Genomic DNA, 20,769 nt, shown 5'->3' with positions numbered 1-20,769 from the left:
CAGCGGCAGGTAATAGTGTTACTTGCATATTTTAATTTTATTGGGCTGTATAACTAAAAATTTTAATGATTTTAATGACTTTGGGCATGGCTGGATCCAGAGCCTCAAAGGGGGATCATCAGACTTTTGACCTCTGCTTCCCTTTGCTTTGGCGTCAAAGATTTTTAGAAGGTTCACTTCATGCTCAGGCTCCACACTTACATCCTACCAGCAACTTCAACAGCAAGAATCTCAGCAAAGTCCTGAAGTGAGTTCATAGGCTCCATCTGTAGCCAGAGGCCTGGGTGGTACCCTTGATTGGTCAAGTATGGGTCCTGTACCCACTCCTGTAATGTTGGAACTTGGCCCATGGACTAAGTGGGTGTCGATGAGACATAAACACCAGTTGTCCCCAAGTTATTTCATTTTGTGCTTCACATTCTTAAGACCAGGTTTTCAGATGCTCCTTCCAACTAGGCAGGAGGATCAGAGAGGTACACTAGTCAGACTGGAGGAAGGAGGATAGGAGCCACACTTCTTTGACAGAGCCTGATGGCAGGATCTAAAAGCTGGGACTTCTTTGGAAAACCTGAGGGAAATTAAAGGGAACCAGACTTGAGGCAGGCAGGAGGAAAGGGGCCAGTTCTCAGCCTCCTGGCCCAAAGTACAGGTAGGGTAAGAGTGCGGGACTAGTTTTGATATGATTCAAACACTCCTTTATTGAGTCTTAAAAAATAAATCCCTATAAGCACTTTAAAGTAGGAACATGAAGCTGAGAAGTAGTATCCCAACAACTGTGTCCCTAGGGGTTGCCAAGTCTTGGGAGAAAGTGCTTCTGCTCAGTACAGGCACTGAGTTGGGAGGTTGGTTGAGGAGGTGCTATATACATATATATGTGTCTAAAGTCCCTCCTGGTAGATAAGGGAGCTCAGTTACTCTCTCCATCACTGCTGATGATACCACGCATATGTGACCAGTCTGGGCGTGGAGGACGACACTGCTCTTCCTCTGAGTCCAGGGTCCGGCGGTATAGCTCCCCATGGGTGGCTGCTTCGGAAGGGTTCCAGGCCGTGCGTCTGCGTGGCCGACCTGGAGGGAAGAAGTAGGAAATCAGTTATCTGAGGAAGTCCAAGCCCCATCTGTTCCTGGGGAGTAGGAAGGAGCCCCTCACCTGAACAGCTGATAATGTTAGTAATGTCCAAGGAGGCCACCTCAGCTGCCTCCTCACGCTGCTCCTTCAGAGCCCGACACTTCTCTAAAGAAGGGTTACCTGGAGCAGAAGAGGCTTGTGATACTCTCCTCCCCAGCAGCCAGGGCCCTCTCCTGCAGCCCCCACAGCATACATGGCCTCACCCTTCATGCCCAGAGCTTCCAGCTCTGCCCGGAGGATACACAGGCGCTCCTTGCGTGAGCAGCAGGAGCCCAGCAGTTTCTTGTAGTTGCGATGGGCTCCACAGGCCCGAATGTAGCGCTTTAGCCTCATCACAGCCGGGTGGTCCTCACCATGATGACCAGCCTGGCAAGGAAAAACAACAGTTGAAAGCCAAGCCTTCTGGGCTTCAGGCAGAGTCTCCCTCTTCCCTTAATTGTGGCCTCCCAGCCCATGTTCACCTCACCTTCCTGCCTTTGGGTTCCGGACTGCCATTTGAAGAAGAGGAGGAAGAGCTTCGGGTCCTGCTTTTCTTGGAGCTCTTCCTGTAAGGGCGGCTCTTCCTCTCTCCCTTGGGGATCCCCCTTGTCTCACTGTTGCTCACCTCCCTCTCCGAGTCACTTGCCTCACCATTGACTGTCTTTCCACTTTCCACTCTGGCTGACTTTCCAGGGCCTTTAGTAGCTGGTTTCAACTTCCTCCATCTGTCTTCCCCATGCTTCTCACTGCTTCCACTCTGCCTTTTGCCACCCTTCCACTGGGTCCTGTCCTTGTTTTTCCTCTGCACTAGGGGCTCTTCATCTCCCCCGCTGCTATCCCCGCTGCCTGCTTCTGCTGCTTCCTTCTCTTCCTCTCTGTGCCCCCAGTTTCCCAGCACTCTCGCTGTCCTGCTTTTCTGCTTACCACGCCTCTCCTCCCAAGCTGACTTTTCCCCTCCATTGTTCAAAGCTCTGGGTTTCCAATCCTCCTCCTCTTCCTCTCTGTTCTCTTTCTTGGCTAAGGTCTCCTCCTCACTCTCCTTTTCACTCTTCTGGTGGCTTTTAGCCCTTTTGTTTCCTGTCCCCTGGGCAGGTTTCTCCTCACTGTGTTCATTCTCCTCCAAGGCCTGCTTCCTACTGGCTGAAATCTTGCCTGGTGCCTGCTTGTTCCTAATTGTAGCCTTCCACCCCACCTTTACCCTCACTGTCCTGCCTTTGGGTTCCGGACTGCCATTTGAAGAGGAAGAGCTTCGTTTCCTGCTTTTCTTGGAGTTCTTCCTGCAAGAGTGGCTCTTCCTCTCCCCCTTGGGTGTCCCCCCTGCCTCACTGTCACTCACCTCCCTCTCCGAGTCACTTGCCTCACCATTGACTGACTTTCCACTTTCTACTCTGGCTGAGTTTCCAGTGCCTTTAGTAGCTAGTTTCGACTTCCTCCATCTGTCTTCCCCAACCTCATTGCTTCCACTCTGCCTTTTGCTGCCCTTCCACCGGGTCCTGTCTCTTGTCACAGCTTTTGTCCTAGTCCTACCTTTGGGCTCCTTTTCCTCCTCATTATCTTCATCACTGCTCTCTTCCTTCCAAATCTTACTTGTTCTAGCAGAGCTCTCTTCCTCCTCTAATCCAGTCTTTGCAGTAAGGTCGTGCTCCTGTTCTTCCCCATCGCTGCTCTCAACTGTTTCTGAGGCTTGCTTTGGACTGACTACTGCTGCCATCCCATTCGTTGCTGGGGAGCTGAAGCAGTCTGGAGTGGACTCTGGAATGTGGAGAGAAGAGCAGGATGGGACAGGTTCTTCCTGTCCCTTCTCCCTACACTTGGGATAGGTTGCCTCAAATTCTGCTCTGACAGATGAAGGGAACTACAGCAGAAAACAGCTATCAGTCCACCCTTCCCAATTCCTGACTCACTGGCTTCATGCCCTCATCCAATGCCTTGGGACATAAATACTTTTTGAATGAACCAACTATACAGAAGGCACTAACCTGACTCTGAATTCAAACGGAACCTTTTTATCTCTGGGTCACTGCAGAGGGTGGGAAGCCTCTTTACCCTCGTTGCAAGGTCTAGTCCTTCTCTGGCACCGGCTTCATTAACCTGTTTGTGCATCAAAAGGGCAAAACGTTATCGAGGTGGTGTTCTGCCACACCCCCTCTCGGGCAACTACTCCTCAGCAACAAACCCTATCTCCCGAGGCGGGGGCTCGGCGCCCACACCTGCATCTTCAGCAGTTCGTCCTCCACTAGCTGCCTCAGTGCCTGCTTCTCCGCGGGATTCAGGTGGTCGCGGCCGGTGTAAGCCAAGAACCTCCCCCTCACGATGGAGTGTGTGAGCGTGCTGCGGAGACATGTATCAATGCTGAGTCCCCGTCCCGCCCTTGCCCTTTCCAACCCCAACCCCAACCTCCAGTGCACCTGAGGTCCGGGCGGCCTCGGAAGAAGGTACGGGTGAACTCCCGCATCTCGTTCTCCCGCGCCATTTTGCGCCAACTGGGATTGGTGGCTCCCGCCTTTTTCTTCTCCGCCACCTTCAGTGAGTTTGACAGAAACTTGCACACGCGCAGTGTCGTGATGCCGTTAGGCATCGGTCACGGGCCGCTTGGACCGAGAACTTTGCCAGAAAAAACTTGCTTTTCCCGGCAGTTGGACGGTCTCGTGGCTCTTTCCTTTTCTTAGAATCAATCGTTTTTGTTTTTGTTTTTCTTAATTCTCGTTAGAAACTGATTTGGCACAGCAATCGTTGGGTGTAACGTAATCAATCCGCGACGCTGCCTCCGTCCGTGGTAACGGGCCAGCCAGGCCGTTGTGACTTAGAAAAACAGAAGGAAAAGGACATCTCTCCTGAAAAGTAGGAATCCCCGGGGAACAAGTCTTGTGGCTTCCAATCGCTGAGCACGTTTAGAATAACTAAGGACGCTCTCCAGCACCTATCATCTTTGCGACATCACTGCTGCGTCGCAACGACTCCATCTTCAGCGTAGCACCTAGAAGTAACGTTTCTTTTCCGGTATTCCCTGAGCGGGCAGCCAGATTGGTTACGATCTCTGGGCGCGGGGTGTGCCGGTAGTTGTAGTTCCAGTGGACACGGTTTTACCTAAGTCTCCGGAAGTGAGGGCGAGAGAGACCGGTTTAAACCGTTTGGGGTAGCGGGACCGCAGTACTCGGGCACTGCTCCCGGGGCCAGTCATGAACGGGCCGGCGGACGGCGAAGTGGACTACAAGAAGAAATACCGGAACCTGAAGAGGAAGCTCAAGTTCCTCATCTACGTGAGTGATGCGGTGGGGAGGTCGGGGGTGAGGCCTGTCGCTTGTAGGACTTTAGTTTACCCACGAATTAAGGGAGTGGGTGAGCTGTCGCCGGGTTCCGGGTTCCTTTACGGTCTACCGCCCGCTCAGCGCACACCTTGACTGTGATACAGGAACACGAGTGCTTTCAGGAGGAACTGAGGAAAGCACAGAGGAAATTGCTGAAGGTGTCCCGGGACAAGAGGTGAGACTCTGGGTGGAGGGGAGAGGGTGAGAAGGGAGGCCTGCAGGTAATGAGGCTCCTGTGGCTCAACTTTAGGACCTCGTCCGGGAATGGGGCCACAAAATGCATGATGCGTTGTCTTGGGGCTGTTGCTAGGATACAAGGGGCCAGCTAGAAGGGACAAGTCCAGGAGAACATTGATGAGGTTGGAATAAACACTCTTGTTCTTCCTCCTCTTTCCTTAGTTTCCTCCTAGACCGACTTCTGCAGTACGAGAACGTGGATGAAGACTCTTCTGGTGAGCAAGGTCATGAAAAATTGGTGGAGGACATGGTTCCTGGCACTTCAGCAAGCTTCGTGGGCCCGTCCTTATAGGCTGTGGAGACTGATAGAGCTTCTGTTGGTTCTTAAGCCTAGTTGCTTGCACTCCACGTCTACCATTCTTTCACTCGAGTATTTATTGAACATGCACTGTGTTTTAGGCACTGTCCTTTGCACAGGAGATGCTGTGGTGACCAAGGTAGACGAAGCCTCTTGGAATTTGTATTCTAGTTGGGGATAATAAGTAAGCAGTAAATTAGAACTTAGAATAAAATCAGGGTTATGTGGTAGTGATTGGAGTAGAGCAGGGATTGGGAAACTTTTTCTGTAAAGGTCCAGATAACAAATATTTTACAATTTGCAGAACATACAGTCTTTGTCACAACTACTCAGTTCTGCTGTTGTAGTGCAAAAGCAGCCAAAGATGGTAAATAAATGGGCATGGCTGTGTTTCAGTAAAATTTTATTTATGGACACTAATTTGAATTTCATGTAATTTTTACATCATAAAATACTTTGGATTTTTCCCCAACCACTTAAAAATGTAAAAGCCATTTTTAGTTTGCAGACCATATAAAAGCAGATGACAGGCAATGTCTTAATAGAGTGCTCAAGGAAAGTATTTTATAGTAAGTAGTGTTTGAACTGGGACCTAGATAAGAAGAAATCACTCTTAGAAGGTAAAAGTGAAAAATTTCCAGACAGAGGGAATAATAAAATGCAAATACTCTGAGGTAACAGAAGAGTAGGTTATCTGAAGAGCAGAAGGGCTAAAGCATATAAAACAGTGTTTTCAAACTATTTTTTGAGACACTAATAACATATTTTGTATCACAACCAAGTCGCTAAGTACATACTAATAAAACAAAATTTAATGAAACAATGTTAAGATCACTATACACAATTTTTCCTGATACTTTTTAGACTGCTTTCTCCTTTTTTCACTGAGTGCTGGTTACAAACCAGTAAATTGACTTCATGACCTACTAATGAGCTGAGACACACAGTTTGAAAAAGCCCTGCAGTTGGCTTGGCATCTGTGCCCCTGTTTCAGGGTGGGACCCTCAGAAACCATCTCACAGACAATCACCCTTGTCCGTGGTACCCTTAAACATTGGTCTAGAGCAGGGTCAGCAAACAAAATTCAGCCAAAGTGCTTGTTTTTGTAAATAATGTTTTATTGGAACACACAACACTTATTTGCATATCATAGGGGGATGGTAGATGATAAATGAGGTCAGAGAAGTAGGTAGAAGCCAGCTCATGTAGGTCATGGCAAAATGTTTGGCTGTTATTCTGGCTTCTCATTGTCTGCTTGTTCCTTTGCTGAGGTACTCCAATTAACTTCCTTCTCTAGGGGGATTTCAGGATAGGAAGCATGAAAGAACCAGCATGTTCATGGTCATTGTGATAAATCAAGGAGTAAGAGCCAGACATGTAAGCCGCCACTAATATCCTGGAGAAGCCCACAGTCTGGTGTGGGAAATACCACATGTGAAATATTTTAGCACAATATACGGAGACTCATGACAAGTGACAGTAGAGTTCTGGAAGAGCCAGCGATTTACTGGGCCTGGAGGATTTTGGAAGACTTAATTGTTAGAGAGGTGGGATTAAATGGTGCTTGCTTTTTTTTCTTTCATTTTTTTGCTTTTTCTGTTAAAATTGACATACAATATTATATTAGTTTCAGGGGTACAGTAGTGATTAGACATGCATATTAATTTGCTTCTTAAAGGATATATCTGAGCCAGGAAGTTGAGAAAGGCATATATCACATGTAGCAATTATTCGTTAAATGAATGATAGACCTAGGTGGAGGCACAGAACTGAGAAATAAGAAAATTTTTTGAGGAAATTGATTGGCATGATGTGAAGTGTACAGTTTGGTTGGGAAGTCAGAAAGGTGGATTGAGGTCACATTCAGAAGTATTTCAGATATGATCAGGTTTATATTATAGGTCATTCTAGAGTTGGCGTGGACAGTGTGCTACAGGAGAGATGAGATTGCTTTTAGGTCATTTTAACACCACAAGGTAGTGGCTTGACCTTGTGGCAATTGGAATGGGGGGTAGTGGATAAGAGTAGGAGAGATTTGAGGGGTAGATTAAAGGACCCTGCATATAGGGAGTGGAGCAGAGGCAGGATCTGAAGGCAGCTTAGAGATGGTCAAGGAGTCAGAGAACTGGGCTGAAATCCAGCCCCACACCTTACTCTCAGCCTCAGTGACCTCATCTGGAAAGTGGAGGTGAGGTGGTCACCTTCCTGGATGGTTATGAAGACAAGGAGGGGCAGTGAATGTAAAGTGCCTGGTCAGAGTCTGGCACATAACTACATGCTTGACAAATGTGTTACTGTAGAGGAGCTTGGGCAGAAAGTGTTTATGGAATTCAGTTGTAAAGGACATTTTAAGGAGCTGGGGAATTTTTAGGCTCCCTAGAATAGCTGTACACACTGACTGGAGAATTGAATTCCCTGGAGCCCTTCCATAGAGTTAAAATTATACTCCTCTGAGGTAGACAGAAATCTCCCCCACTGACCTGCCCTCCCCCTGCCTCCCACAGACTCAGATGCCACTGCATCTTCAGACAACAGCGAGACAGAGGGGACACCCAAGTTGTCAGACACACCAGCCCCCAAGAGGTGAGAAGAAGCCATCATTCTTCTCTGGGGGTGGGGCTAGGGGGCACCTGGGCCTCCTAGCTGCCTCTGACCCCCTCTCCTGTCCTTTCTCCAGGAAGAGAAGCCCTCCGATGGGGGGTGCCCCCTCTCCCTCCAGCCTCTCTCTGCCTCCTTCAACAGGGTTTCCCCTTCAGGCCTCCGGAGCCCCTTCCCCATACCTGAGCTCGGTGAGTTGGGGTCAAGGATTGGAAGTGGTAACTATGATGCCTGGGAAGCAGGTGAGCATCATTTGGGCAGAGGGGCCGCGCCTCAGGGTAAAGGTAGCCCAGCTCCCGAGACATCAGCCTGGGTGTGGTTGGCAAGCATCCGTTAGAGGGGTGTCAGTCAGGGCTACCCAACTCTCTCTGGTGTAGGAATGGGGGTCAGATAATGACTGAGGAGAGCAGACCCCAGGACAAAGTCCTGCTGCTGTCCCATCCCCTTCTGTTCTCAGAAGCCACACTCATCACCATCTCTTGTTTTTCCATTCTTCCTCCTATTTGCGTTTTTTCCCTTCACCCCCAACCCATCCATTCTGTTCCCCATCTCCATCCCCTGACTCCCACCTGCAGCTGGCTTCCCCTCCCTACCCCCCATTCCCTTCTGACTACCTGACCCTGCAGCTGCCCGAGCCCAGCCCCCTGAGGCCCAAGCGGGAGAAACGGCCCCGCCTGCCCCGGAAACTCAAGGTACCCTGATTTTGGGATGTTAGTGAGGGGCCAGAATGGCAGGAGGATAGCCCTTTGAGGGAGGCTCAAGATGGGCTGGGGGCCTGTCCAAGAATTCTGAAGGATTGATTGGGGCTGCTGGGGGCCCAGCCCAGGGCCAGGCACTGAGGGGTGGGTTAGAGAAGTTCTGGCTCACAGACTCAATGTGAAGATAAACCAGGGGCAGGACCAGCCCTGGGGACTCAGTGAAAATGCGTAGGGTCCTGCCCTTACACTGCTGCAGTGTGACTGGGGCCCAGCCTCATTTTCACAGGTGTTATGTGATGCCAGACAGCCCCAGAGGGAGGAGTGGAGTTGTGGGGTCTAGAATCAAGTCAAGGCTGCATCAATTAAAACTATAGGACCTTGAGCAGGGCTCTTTCACCTTCTAGGTCTCAGAGTCTCTGTCTGTAAAGTGAGCAATCAAACTACATGTCATCAATGAGTATTTATGGAGTGTCTATTATGTACCAGGCACTGTTCTAGGTGCTGCAGATGCAGCAGTGAACAAAGCAGATAAATCTCTGTCTTTGTGGAGCTGGTATCCTAGCAAGATAGGCAGAAAATAGCAAGATAAATAGGTATTAATGCAGAAAAATGGAGTCGGGTAAAGAGAATGGGAAACACAAGAGTAGATGGGGACAGATACTTATGGTTGGATGGTCTGGGATGTTATTTGGTCAGAGACTTAAACGAAATGAGTACAAGCCAAGTGGCTTTCTGGGAAAGTGTTTCAGCCAGAAAGAATAAACAGTGCAAAGGCCCGGGAGCGGGGTGTGTATTTGTCTTGTTCAAGGACCAGGAAGGAGTCCAGTATGGTTGGATGCAAGTCAGAGGGGGAGAATGATCAGAGAGCAGGTCAGAGAAGTAACTGAGGGGCAAGGTAGTGTAGGGTCTTATAGGTGTGTAAAGACTTTGGCTTGCACTGTGAATGAATAGGGAGCCTTTGGAGAGATTGGGCAGAGGGAGAATCTGATCTGGTTTACATGTTAACAAAATTGCTCACCCTGCCATGTGGGGAATAGACTGAGGAGAGGAAAGGGTTTGGGTCAGGATAGAAATTGGGAGACCAGGGAGGAGGCTACTGCAGTAAATCCAACAACAGTATAGAGGGTGAAAAGTGGCTCTCAGGCCTATGTCAAAGGATAAGCCACAGGAAGACTAGTGTGGGCTATGAGACAAGTCAAGGATGACACCAGGGTTTTTAGCCTGAGCAACTGAAGAAGTAAGAACTGGGAGGAGCAGGGTTGGGAGGGAAGATGAATTTGTTTTTTGACATGTTGAGATTCTGTCTGGAAATGCCAACAAGACAACAGGGTAACGTGAGCCTGGAGCTCGTGGGGTACTTGCTTGGAAGTCATCAGCATGGAGGTGGATGCAAACAGCAGGTAGGAGTAGGGATGGAGAAGAGAAGAGAGACATGAGGACACAAAAGGCACAGTGCCCTTCTAGCTCTAAGTCAAAGTGGAATCGATTCCAGGCTGAACAGCTCCCAAGTTGGGTGAACTATTGACTTAAAGTTCTGGAGCCAGAAGTGAAATGGGACGCCACGTTTACGGTGGTGTTGCGTGTGGGTTCTAGAGTTTGTATCCCAGCTCTGCACCTCCTCCCTGTGTGATCTTGGCCCTTAAGCCTGAAAAATGGGTGATACACTGACCCTTCGCTCTACTTAGCAGGCAGCGTTTTGTTTCTGGATGGTGGAAATGGCGAGGGTCAGCGAGGCCTGGAGCTGATGGACAGAGGCATAGTACAGCGTGGGCATGGCAGTTCTGAGGCTTTCTGAGGTGTTGGGTCCTAAACTAGAGGAGTGTTGGGGAGCATAGTTCTGGACATACAGGAGAGAGAAAATGTTGGTTGGGAGAGAGTCCCAAATCAATTGCTGTGTTTGGGGAAGGGAATAAATCAGGGAAGGCCTCAAAGGAGAGACAGCATTTGAGCCCAGGGTAAATGAGATTTGGATATTACAGGAGGACAAAGGGTGTGATGAAATGTTGTTTGGTCTGAAGCAGGAGTGATAAGATAGAACAACATTGAAAAGAAATATAAGAAAGTGTGGGATCAGAGAAAGCCTTGATGCTCAGAATCTGGAGGGTCTGTAAAGGGAGCAGGGGTCACTGAAGTTTCTGGGTGACTTCACGTGAAGTTTCTGGGTGGTAGCAAGTCTGAGGAGAGGAGGGAAAGCTGTGAAGACTGACACAGGTCAGTAAGAACCTGGGCCTTAGGCAGACATGGCTGGGTTTGAATCCGAGCTCCTGCGTGTGACTTGGGTATATTATTTAATTCTCTGAGCTTCAGTTTTCTTCTCCTGAGGTCATTGTTATGATAAACTGAGTTAAGGGAGAAAGTTTAGCCCAGTGTCTGATCCCTAGTAAGCCACAGATAAACATTACCTACTGTCGGTCACCTGAGGAGGCCAGCGAGTAAGCCCAAGAATGTTAGGACATGTGAACTAGAGTAGGGATCAAGAGCAGTAGCCAGAGGAGGGGGACAGTCCTTGTGTTGCTTTTTTCAGCTGTACATGTGTGTCTGCTCCTATGTGTACATATGGGTGCCTGGTACTGGGTGCAAGGGTGCTGTTCAGAGCTGAGCCTCCTGTGTCATCAGTTCTGACAGACACCTGTACCCTGAGGGGCTGACCCTGATTAAAACCCCACTCTGGCTTTCCATGCCACCCCAGGAGCAACAGTAAGGGTGGGGGCTCCTTGAGAAGCAGAAAGTAGGCCATGAGGACTGAATGGGTTAAAGCAATCAGAAGGACCACTGTGAAGGCCACACAGAAGCGTTTCCTGCCACCCCCACCCCAGGGCCAGGTTGGACACTGCCCAATGTCAGTTTTCTCCTCTGGCCCATGACCTCTTCTCCCAGGATGGTCAGAATGGTCAGAGATCATTAACGGAAATCCCTGTTAGTAGGTACTCAGTTTGTGGCCCAGGCAAAGCATGAAGCCCACAGACATTCTCTGTGGGGAGCATTGTAGGGACCTGGAAGGAGTGGGGCTGGAGGGTTGGGCAGGAAGAACAAAAGCAGGACTTCTGACAAATAGAAAAGGACATTCCAGGTGGAGGTACTGGCCTGTTGTCAGGCACGCAGCACTGCCTGTCCCCAGGGCAGCAAGGAGCCTGAGGCCCTCAAGTGGAGAAATGACAAGCTCAGGTTTGTATTTTAGAGAGCTCACTCTGGCTGCAGTGTGGAGGAGGAGCTGGATCTGGGAGAGGCTGAAGGCAGGGAAGCCAGTTAGGAGGCTGGTCCAGGTGAGCTCAGAGGATGGCCTGACCTAGGCTGGTGACTGTGGAGCTCCCAAGGAGGGGCCCATCCCAGACAGGAGAAGCCTCACACAGCAGGGAATGAAGACCCTAGGACACCTTCCACCAAACCAGTGAGTCCCACAGTGGGAGGGAGAGGAGGCCAGTGGTGGCAAGTGGTATCTGAGGTGCCCAGAGGTAGGCAGACAGGCAGGCACTCCAGGCTTTTTCTGACTCTGGCTCTAACTGCCATTGCAGGGGCTGCCAAGGTGCCACCCTGGGGAGGGCAGGGCCCAGCCTTTCCCTCCTGGTTTCCTGTAAGCCCTGCTGCCACCCTCATCACCACCTCCATCACTCCCCCTTTCCCCCATGCATTTGCTGGCTCGAGACTGAAGGGGCTAAGGTGGGCAGGCCCCCTGACTCCAGCATGGCTGGCCCGGCTGTATCTAGTACCCCTTGAATGAGCCTTGCCCCTTCCCCATCCCCCAGAATTACCTTAAGGGAAAGTGCCAGCTTCCTGGAGATCCCATTCCTCCCTGACAGCCCCTCCCTGTGTTTCTTCCCTCCTTGCTGCAGATGACGGTGGGACCCCCCGACTGCCCTGTGGGAGGGCCGCTGACCTTCCCTAGCCGGGGTTCTGGGGCTGGGGTGGGGGCAGCCCTGGCCCCACTGCCACCCCCTAAGATGCCCCCTCCCACAATCCTGAGTGCAGTCCCTCGGCAGATGTTCAGCGATGCAGGTAGTGGGGATGACGCCCTGGATGGGGATGATGACCTGGTGATTGACATCCCGGAGTGACCCACCTGCCCAAGCTGCTGTCCAGCGTCCCCTGTGCCAACACGCATGAGCCCCCAGTTTCCACAGAGACATTTATTGACGCCCAATTGCCATGCTGCGGCCACTGACACAATCAGGGCGTAAACATGCACAAATGTCCCCTGGAAGGTGGGCCCCTCACCAGGGAGGGCACGGGTCTGCCCCTCACATCCTGGCCCCATTCTGGGGATGGTTATTTAAATGAGTTGCTGGGAACATCTGCCACCTCTAGGAGAGGCAGAGACCCTGCAGTGCCCACCACCACCTCCGTTTAAAAGGGTAGCTGTACAGGGCTAGGTGTTTTGTGGTGTTTTGTTTTGTTTTAATGAAGATTCTGTATTAAAGGAGTGGCTCTTTTTCGGTTTTTGTCCTTTTCTTTTGGGGGAACTTTCTCCTCCTTCAACCTCCCCCCCCACCCCATCCGACCTCCTCCCTGTGTGTGGAGGGGACGGGGCAGCATGGAGAGGCAGGAGAGAGGAGCAGCAGCTGGGTCCTCGGCGCAGGGGCCCCGGCAGGACTCCCCCTGCAGCTGCGCACAGGTTGGGTGGCTTGCATATTTGCATGTAGTAGTGAATCAGGCAGGAGGAAGTTTGCATATGTGAATATAGATCTTCACAGTCCTTTACGAGAAGACAGACCCACAGCCACAGAGACTCTCACAAAATAAGACAGGTAGTGTGGGGCAGGGCATCCACCCTGTGTAAACGTGCAACACACTCGTGCGAAGGTTGGGTACTGGCCCCGGCCCCAAAGGGCCAGCTCTGGGCAGCTGCTTGACCACTCAAGCTGAGGGGAGAGCCCCGGCTGCAGGGGGCAGTTCACTGGTCAGGGTGTGCCAGCGCTCCAGGGCTGAGTCTGGCTGCTGCAGACAGTCACTCCAGTGCTTCCGGGCCTCTCCCCGGGCACCTCGCCCCAGGGACACGCCACCTGGGGAGCAGTAGAGGCAAAGTCAGGGCCCCATCATGCCAGTCTGCCCTCCACCACTACCAGCCAGCGGGCTTCTCCCTCACCAATGAAGTCGTTGGATTTGCCAATGTCATAGTCCCAGACTGTGACTTCCAGAGTCTTGGTGGCCAGAGCTGAGAGCTCCATCTCATAGAAAAACTCCTGGGACAGGGCAAGCCACACCTTCCATGAGGCATTGCCCTACTCCATCAACCCCCACCTCCACCCCTGATATTTGGTCCCTGCCCTATATACCTCATTAAATTCTGGGTTGAGAGTCTTCTTCTTCACACCTGTTTTATGCTTGGATTTCTTATCCACATCTGGCCTCAGGTACCTGCCAAGGAGGTGGGGCAAGGACAGGGGAACAGGGTGGTCAGGGGTAGGCCAGGCCCCAGAGGAGGATGAAGCAGGGGTCAGGTTCCCTGGGGAGGGGAGGGTGGGCCTCAGGGCATGGGGAGGGCTCACGTCTTAACGTAGGGGTCAGAGTAGCCGTTGACGTCCATGGCAGCCAGGTGCGCACAGCGTATGATGCCCACCAGCAGTCCCCGGCGAGGTGAGCTATAGCTGAGGCTCAGCAGGATGCGCCCTCGCTCTTCCAGCAGCCCAGGCCCCTGTTCCACCTGCTCCAGCTTTGGGGCAGACACAGAGGTTAGCCTACATCTTTACCACCTCCCACCCAGACTGGCCCCCGTGAGGTGCCTTACCTCCTTCAGGTAACAGGAGATGCCCCTCAGCGCTGCCGACATGGAAGAGGGTGAAGCCAGCTGAGAGGGGAAAGAAAAGGTTCTGGAAACCTGGCTTCCCCAGGGCCTCCCTCTTGGGAACCCTACAGCCCCACACAGACCGGGACCTGGCGCTCGAGGCAGATATTGAAATGCTTCTTCTGTGAAGGCTTGAGGCGGCGGAGAGGTACACGGGTCTCCCCGATGAACTCGTTGTGGCTCAGCTTGTCCTCATCACACACGGAGATCCTGGCAAGGAACTGCAAGGTCAGGGCCCCTGGGGTACCTGAGCCCACTCTAGTGAGGAAGTACCTCTGGTAGAACCATGGGCACCTGAGGCTGGTCCCGCTCTGCTTTAAATACTCTATACCTCTCCTATAAAATGGGCTGCCTCACAGGCTGTGTGGTAAGCACCAGGCCTGGCACCTGAGAAGGATGTTTTGATTTGCCCTTTTTCTCTGCTCCTCCCTTTACAGCTTCCCAGCCCATCCCTGGTCTATCAAGATCTGCTAAGCTACTTCAGGAAGCCCTTACAAATGTTGGGGACCCTCCCCATCCCACCTCCACTCAGGGCCTGTGGACAGGATTCTACTGAATGTGCATAGGGTGTGTATTGGTGAATGTGGGTCACAGATTCAGGACATAAGAGCTAGAAGGGCCTCAAGGAACTTTGGGCATTCAAACAAGGTCCCCACACCACCTCTGCAGCTCCTGTCCTTTTCTGTGCAGAGCAGGGAACCAGCCTAGGAGAGACTCATGAGGCCAGAGATAAGAAATGGTTGCTTTTACTTCTATTGTCCCCTTCTTCAGCCCCCTGCACTTAGTTCTGCTGTGACACTCACGTAGCTGTGTTGTGTAGGAGTGTTCAATTCAAAGCTCTTCCACTTACTAGCAACTGTGTGACCTTAGGCAAGTCAGCCTCCTGAAGCTTCAATTCCCATCTATAAAATGGAGATGATGATTACCTGCCTCCTAAAGCTATTAGGAGAATCAAGTGAAATGTAGAAATGTAAAAATGTATAGGCCAGGGCTGGGTATTACTAAGCACTCAGAAAGTGATTGAATCTTCATTCTTTAGCCTCTGAAATATGGGGCTTAGCCTTTCTGGTTTCTGCCTCTGTCCCCAGTCCTCCAGTCTTACCTCACACCCAACACCAAGGTGATCTCTCTAAAACACAGCCCTGACTATGCCCTACCCTGATGCAGACTCTTCCATGTCTCCCTATTCCCCCCAAACAAAGGAAAAGTTCTCTCAGGAGCCTAAGTTTTGCTGCCCTTCATTCCCCACCAGGGACCCCTCTCCCCACAGCTCCACCTCCTGGAATGGCTGAGCAAGTTTCCTGTCCCTGAAGACTTCACTCCTTAGAGATATCAGAAGGACACAGGCAACAGAATGGGCAGACCTCTGCTGCATAGGTCTGACTTAGGAGCTTTGAAAAGGGCTGTTGGTGACAAGGGGAAGCTTTCTGGAGGCTGCAGAACCTCAAAGGATGAGTGGAATTTAGGGTGGCAGAAAAGCAGGGAGCGCTTTTCAGGTAGAAGAGATAACAGGCAAATGTTAGGAGTAATGAACCTGACCAGTCAGAAGAGGTGGGGAGCAGTAGGAGATATTTGGGGGTAGATTGCCTGGGAAACATTCTGGCCTGCTACCAAAGAGGATGGGAAGCCACTGACTGTACTTGAGCATCTGAGAAGGGCTTAATGGGAAATAGATCAACCAAAGAAGGTTCCAATGACAGCTGAAGTCCTTCGTACCAGAGAGGCTGGGTCCCTCACCTGAGCACCTTGTGGCTGATGTCATCATCTGTGATTCCACTGTATGTCAAGTCCTCGTTCCACACAGGATTCAGAGTATTCCTCTGAGTCTTAGTTTTTAGTTTATTGGCCTGTGGTATGGTAATGAAGATTCTCAATGCGTGTCCCCTAGACCCACAGAGGCTGAAAGCAAGGGAATGTTAGGGTTAGATCCACAAGCTGGGTCTGGCTGAGGTGGGAGGAAGCTATTACCTTGCAGGCTCCAGGCAGCAGGTGCAGCTTGACATAGGGGTCAGCCAGGCCATTGAAATCCATGGGCTTGAGGCCCTGGATAGGAGGGGAGGAAAGATGGCTGTGAGCTCCCAGCCTTCCCTCTGCAGAGTGGGTCCTTGGGTGTGGAGAGCCAAGAAGAAGGGTACTAGGAGGTAGGGGGACATGGGGAGGGGAGCAGGGGTCTAGCCTGAAGAAAGGAAGATAAGATGGAATCCCACCCCTCCCACATGGGAGGCAAACAGAGCTGGAGCTTGGGAGGTAGGGAGTACCCACCTTGGCCCTGAGGATACTACAGTGCAAAGTGCAGGAGGCCTGGTCATAGAGAAGGTCAAACTCCAGTGTGCCCAAAATGGCTGGAGAAAAGAGAAGAGGTGGTGTGAGTCAGGGTGTAAAGACAGGTGTGTGAGCCCTGGCTGGTGTGCTCAGTGGATTGAGCACCAGCCTGTGAGCTGAAAGGTCACTGGTTTGATTCCTGGTCAGGGCACATGCCTGGGTTGTGGGCCAGGTCCCTGGATGAGGGTGTGTGAGAGGCAACGGATCAATGTTTCTCTCCCTCTTTCTTCCCCTCTCTCTAAAAATAAATAAAAATTGTTTTTTTCAAAAAAAGGTGTGTGAGAGACCTGTGGGCAGGCCAGCTGTGTGTGCTGGCTCTGAAGGTGTGTGCCTGTAACTGTCAGCCTGTGAGTGTGTGTCTGGGTTTCTGGTTGGGCCGCAACTAGGGCTGTGTGGGTGGTTGTCTCAGCAGAAATATTGAATGTTGAGCCTTGCTGAAGCTGTCATCACACTGACTGCAGCTGTAGTGGCAGTGCCCCTGTTGCCTCCCCACTGCACTCCCCCCCCACCAGCAGGACCCCAGCCCCTTCCCACCGGCCTAGAGGCCCCCATTAGCACCCTGACCCTTCAAGCCCCAGACTCACTGGCATCATCTGAGTCATAGCTGTCCACCTCAGCTCCATCCTCAGGTGTGGTGGCTCCAAGGAGGGCTGCAGGGGGAGCCAGGGCCAGGGGTGACAGCCGAGCAGGGGCCTCCCCATAGCCCCCGCCACCCCCTTCAGGTCCTGGTCCCCGGTGGGGGAAGTAGTCAGAGATTTGGCGGATGGGCTGGATGGGCCCAGGGCACACGTTGATGGCCATGTGCTCCTGGATGTTGATGGTCATGCGATCACCCCTGCGGCCCCTCATGCAGCACCCCAGTCTGGGAGGAGGGAGGTTTGAGTGCGTGAGCTCACTGCAGACTCCTTATACCTACAGTCTTCTGGCTAAGGGCCAGTTGGAAACCTCCAGTCTCTGGCCTCCCTTCCTAGGTGTGGAGGGAGAGGTCAGCCTGTGCCAGCTGATGGGCAGGCAGGGGGCCTGGGTCCTCTAGACCCCCAGCTTTGCTTCACAGAGGCTGGGCTGCCAACAAACTCCACCCACATAGATCCTGGCTCCACCTCAGCCTTGCCCACTTACCTCCAAATCGTCCCTTTGTCATCTTCCCTTCCTGCCCCTCATTCTGGGCTTCTGCCTGACCCTGGGCCCTGCCTACTCCCAGAAGCCTCCCCATAGGTCTCCTCTGTCTCTCTGAGGCTCTGTCCATCATCCTTCTGCTGCAGGCGCTTGTCTGGTCCGGGTGTCACCCACTCCTCCAGACATTCACTTCCCACTGTCCATTCAGTCCCCAGGATCTGCTCGCCTGCCTGCCTGATCCCCCACTCCCTGCAGCCCAAGCTGAGATTCCCCTCCTAAGATGCCTCCTCCTGAGACTGGCTCTCCAGAGGAGCCAGAAATTGCAGCCTCTAGCGAGCTAAAAAAAAAAAAAAAAAAAAAAACCCACAGGCACACGCAGACTAACGCACATACCCTCGCCCTTGCCCCCGGCGACCCAGCCCCTTGCACCTGTCTCTGTGCCTCCAACAGGTGCACAAGCACTGGCGACGGGTGCAAGCTGGGCGGTGGCGATTCCCAGGATGGCCAGCGAGAAGAGCTTGGAGTCGGGCTGTGCGCGTGGAGAGGGAGGGAGAGCCGGAGAAAGTGCGGGAGGAGGGGGTGAGCTAGGTGGAGACGGGAGGCCGCCGGCGCCCGCAGCTGGGGGCGGGGAGCCGGGGCCGGGGCTGGGGAGGGACGGACTCTCCCTCCGCGCCCGCGCGGGCACACTTAGAAAAGCACACGAGTGCATGCACACAATCACAAGCACAAAGGCTGGCACCCGCATTTTGCACGGACACTCCCGCCCACACGCCCGTACCCACGTGCGCACTCTCACACACTGCACAAACCCAGACACGCGCTGACACACTCACCTCGGAAAACTTCGCATACACACACTGGCAAACACACGAGCTCACTGCGTCACCAGGAACCAACAGTGAGAAGGGCCCGGTGTTTCCTAACTCCTCCCCGGAGACCTGGCTCCCGTCCCTAGCCCCGCGCGGAGCCCATGGTGCCCACTCCCTCGCTTTCTCCTTTCTGCCCTCACGAGTCTCCAGGACCAGGCCACCCGCCTAGTTGTCATGGCGACACCGGCTCTCCCTTTCTCACCTCTTCCCCTAAGCAACGCATGCCGCTCCCCAGCACAGCGGTGCGGAGGAGAGGTGGGCGTCGGGCCCTCCACGCCCCTTATTCTGAGGGGCGGGGCTTGGAGGTCCCAGTATCCTGCAGGGCAAGGAGTTCTGATCCTCCTGCGGTAGCTGGCCTGGGATCTCAGGGTCCCCAAGTCCAGCTAGGGGATCTCACAGTCTGAGGGAGGAGACAGAGGTCCAAGGCTGTGGCTTTCCCACGTCTCCTACCTTTGACTGTTCAGGTGCCTCTCCTTGTGACCCAATCCATCCCCAAGGGCGTGCGTCCCTTTCTCAGCCAAGGCTTCCCCTTTTGAAATCTACCCTCCCTCTCCCTACCCCCTGCTGCCCCCAGTTCTGTTCCTCAGGTGCGGAGGGGTGTAGGGCTTCGCACTGAATGCCCCAGAGCACTGCAGTCTTTCCTCAGCAATCTGCCTTTTCTCACCTGAACCCTGACACCTGACAGTCTAACCTCAGCCTTTGATCTTTGCTCTCCTTTGCCCCAAACTTGCTGTCCTCCAAAGACAAAGTCCTCACAGTGGCCTCCAAGGGCCTTCAGCCCAAGACCCTGACTTCTCTGATCTCATCACCCGCCTCCTCACACTGGCTCTCAGGAATATTACTTGCAGTTCCTAGAACACACCTCGATCTCTCAGGCCACTGGACCTTTGCTCACACAAGATGCTCAATTTTTAAAGAGAGAAATGCAAAGTCAGAATTCACTGAGATTACCTTTGTCACCTATCAAATAATAAAAGTCAAAGCATCTGTTAACACACAATGTTGATGAGGCTGTGGGTAAATGGACAGCACCATCGCGAAGGCCAGCCTGACAGCGGATACTAAGATGACAAATATGTAGACTATTTGACCCAGAAATGCCACTTGTAGGATTTTATCCTATAGATATGCTGGCCCATGAGCAAAATAATAGAAATTTAAGGTTATTTGCAATGCCAAAAGATTGGAAACAACCTAAATGTCCATGAGAAAGGGACCAGTTAAATCAGTAATGACACAATTTCATTCATTAAAATAGTAAGCAGCCATGGCAAAGAAAGAGGCCCTTTGTGTACTTGTACAGAATCATCTTCACAATCTCACATTAACTGAAAAAAGTAAGGTACAGAGTAGCACGTATGAAATGCTTTCATTTGAGTCGGGGGGGAAAGGAGTTTATATGTGAGGCTTATTTGTGCATAAATTATTTCTGGAAGGCTGCACAAGAAAGTGGTAACTGTGGTGACCTCTGAGGACATGGCTGTGAGGCAGGGTAAGGCAGGAATAGGAAAGAGTTCTTCTTCAATGTATATGGTTTTATACCTTTTAAATTTTGTACCATGTGCATATGTTACCTGTTCAAAAGCATTAAAATAATGTATTTTTAAAGTAAAGGCAACCATTATGTTTCCTTTAGGGCTCTCCAAGGTAAGAAAGGAGACAGGGCTAAGGGAGACGCCATCCAGGACCAGAGCTGGGGGGGGGGGGGGTGGCCAGAAGCAGACCTGGGCCTACTGTGAGGGGAAGGGTTAAGCTGGGCAAGAGCCTTAGAGTTCTGCACTTCCACTGTATTCTGCTTAAGGGGCTTAGCTCAGGCCCTGCAGCACCCTCCAGAGAGCCTTGTTGCAGGGGAAATAGACAGTGCTGAGCCCTGATTTGTCGAGAGGTGAAGAGGCTTTTCATCCATCCATTAAGTTAATAAATATTTATCAAATACCTCCTATATATTGTAGTGGTAAGACTATGACCAAAATCAATGATCTCTGGCTTCACAGACTTGTAGGGAGATAGACAATACACAGACAAGTCCCATGCAGTGAGACTGGATTGATGTGGTGACTGGGGACAGGCACAAGGTGTGGGGTCTTAGGTGCACTCCCCAGGGGAAGTGTCGTCTCAGCTGAGACCTGAAAAATGAGGAGGATTTATCCAAGTCAAGTGTGGGGCAAGGGTGTCCTAGGCAGGGGTGCATGCCAAGCTGGAGTGTGCTAAGGAAGGGAGAACCATAGAGAGTATGGGGATAGGGTTGGGCAAGTCTTGCAGGTCAGGGTAAGAAGTTCCAAATTCACACAGGAGCCACAGGAAGCCATTGGAGGACTTTAAGTAGTGGGTGTGCATTTTCTGGCTTGTCCTCGCTGGGGGAAGAATGAGCAGAGAGAGATCAACAAGTCCACAGGCTGTTACAATTAGCTGGGTGAGACATGGGCTAGGTTTAAG

The 20,769-nt window shown here is 51.9% G+C and overlaps 3 protein-coding genes across 14 annotated transcripts; 1 reads left to right on the top strand and 2 right to left on the bottom strand.

Moving 5' to 3' along the window:
* Nucleotides 1-13: 13 nt before the first annotated feature.
* Nucleotides 14-3,795, bottom strand: HIRIP3 (HIRA interacting protein 3). 2 transcript variants are annotated; one of them, XM_090277550.1, is made up of 7 exons: nucleotides 3,517-3,795; nucleotides 3,319-3,439; nucleotides 3,088-3,199; nucleotides 1,596-2,860; nucleotides 1,333-1,495; nucleotides 1,151-1,249; nucleotides 14-1,068 (listed from the first exon to the last, which is right to left on the bottom strand). In XM_090277550.1, the coding sequence occupies exons 1-7, from the start codon at nucleotides 3,684-3,686 to the stop codon at nucleotides 908-910; spliced, it is 2,091 nt and encodes a 696-aa protein (XP_090133676.1). In that variant the 5' UTR covers nucleotides 3,687-3,795; the 3' UTR covers nucleotides 14-907. The 2 variants fall into 2 exon arrangements, with proteins under 2 accessions (XP_090133676.1, XP_090133677.1); XM_090277551.1 differs by lacking the exon at nucleotides 14-1,068 and having other exon boundaries at nucleotides 1,189-1,249; nucleotides 1,323-1,495.
* Nucleotides 3,796-3,858: 63 nt separating this feature from the next.
* INO80E (INO80 complex subunit E) lies at nucleotides 3,859-12,674 on the top strand. 9 transcript variants are annotated; one of them, XM_090277557.1, is made up of 8 exons: nucleotides 3,859-4,368; nucleotides 4,521-4,591; nucleotides 4,816-4,868; nucleotides 7,456-7,534; nucleotides 7,629-7,740; nucleotides 8,125-8,241; nucleotides 11,318-11,412; nucleotides 12,078-12,138. In XM_090277557.1, exons 1-8 carry the CDS (start codon nucleotides 4,288-4,290, stop codon nucleotides 12,079-12,081), a joined length of 612 nt encoding a protein of 203 aa, XP_090133683.1. In that variant the 5' UTR covers nucleotides 3,859-4,287; the 3' UTR covers nucleotides 12,082-12,138. The 9 variants fall into 9 exon arrangements, 8 of the variants coding, with proteins under 8 accessions (XP_090133683.1, XP_090133681.1, XP_090133685.1 ...); XR_016511185.1 differs by lacking the exon at nucleotides 11,318-11,412 and adding an exon at nucleotides 11,426-11,635 and having other exon boundaries at nucleotides 3,862-4,368; nucleotides 12,078-12,131; XM_090277559.1 differs by lacking the exon at nucleotides 11,318-11,412 and adding an exon at nucleotides 11,426-11,510 and having other exon boundaries at nucleotides 3,862-4,368; nucleotides 12,078-12,117.
* A 412-nt stretch (nucleotides 12,675-13,086) lies between these two features.
* Nucleotides 13,087-18,381, bottom strand: DOC2A (double C2 domain alpha). 3 transcript variants are annotated; one of them, XM_090277538.1, is made up of 11 exons: nucleotides 18,298-18,381; nucleotides 16,933-17,210; nucleotides 16,289-16,368; nucleotides 15,995-16,069; nucleotides 15,764-15,873; nucleotides 14,110-14,236; nucleotides 13,970-14,029; nucleotides 13,731-13,894; nucleotides 13,518-13,599; nucleotides 13,328-13,424; nucleotides 13,087-13,244 (listed from the first exon to the last, which is right to left on the bottom strand). In XM_090277538.1, the coding sequence occupies exons 1-11, from the start codon at nucleotides 18,312-18,314 to the stop codon at nucleotides 13,099-13,101; spliced, it is 1,236 nt and encodes a 411-aa protein (XP_090133664.1). In that variant the 5' UTR covers nucleotides 18,315-18,381; the 3' UTR covers nucleotides 13,087-13,098. The 3 variants fall into 3 exon arrangements, with proteins under 3 accessions (XP_090133664.1, XP_090133665.1, XP_090133666.1); XM_090277539.1 differs by lacking the exon at nucleotides 18,298-18,381 and adding an exon at nucleotides 17,894-17,949; XM_090277540.1 differs by lacking the exon at nucleotides 18,298-18,381 and adding an exon at nucleotides 17,858-17,900.
* Nucleotides 18,382-20,769: the final 2,388 nt, after the last annotated feature.

Source organism: Furipterus horrens, unplaced genomic scaffold (assembly GCF_987537825.1).
Source record: "Furipterus horrens unplaced genomic scaffold, mFurHor1.1.pri manual_scaffold_5, whole genome shotgun sequence".
NCBI lineage: Eukaryota > Metazoa > Chordata > Mammalia > Chiroptera > Furipteridae > Furipterus > Furipterus horrens.
The sequence above is the reverse complement of the archived record's forward strand: the minus strand, read 5'-3'. Positions and strand labels throughout refer to the sequence as shown.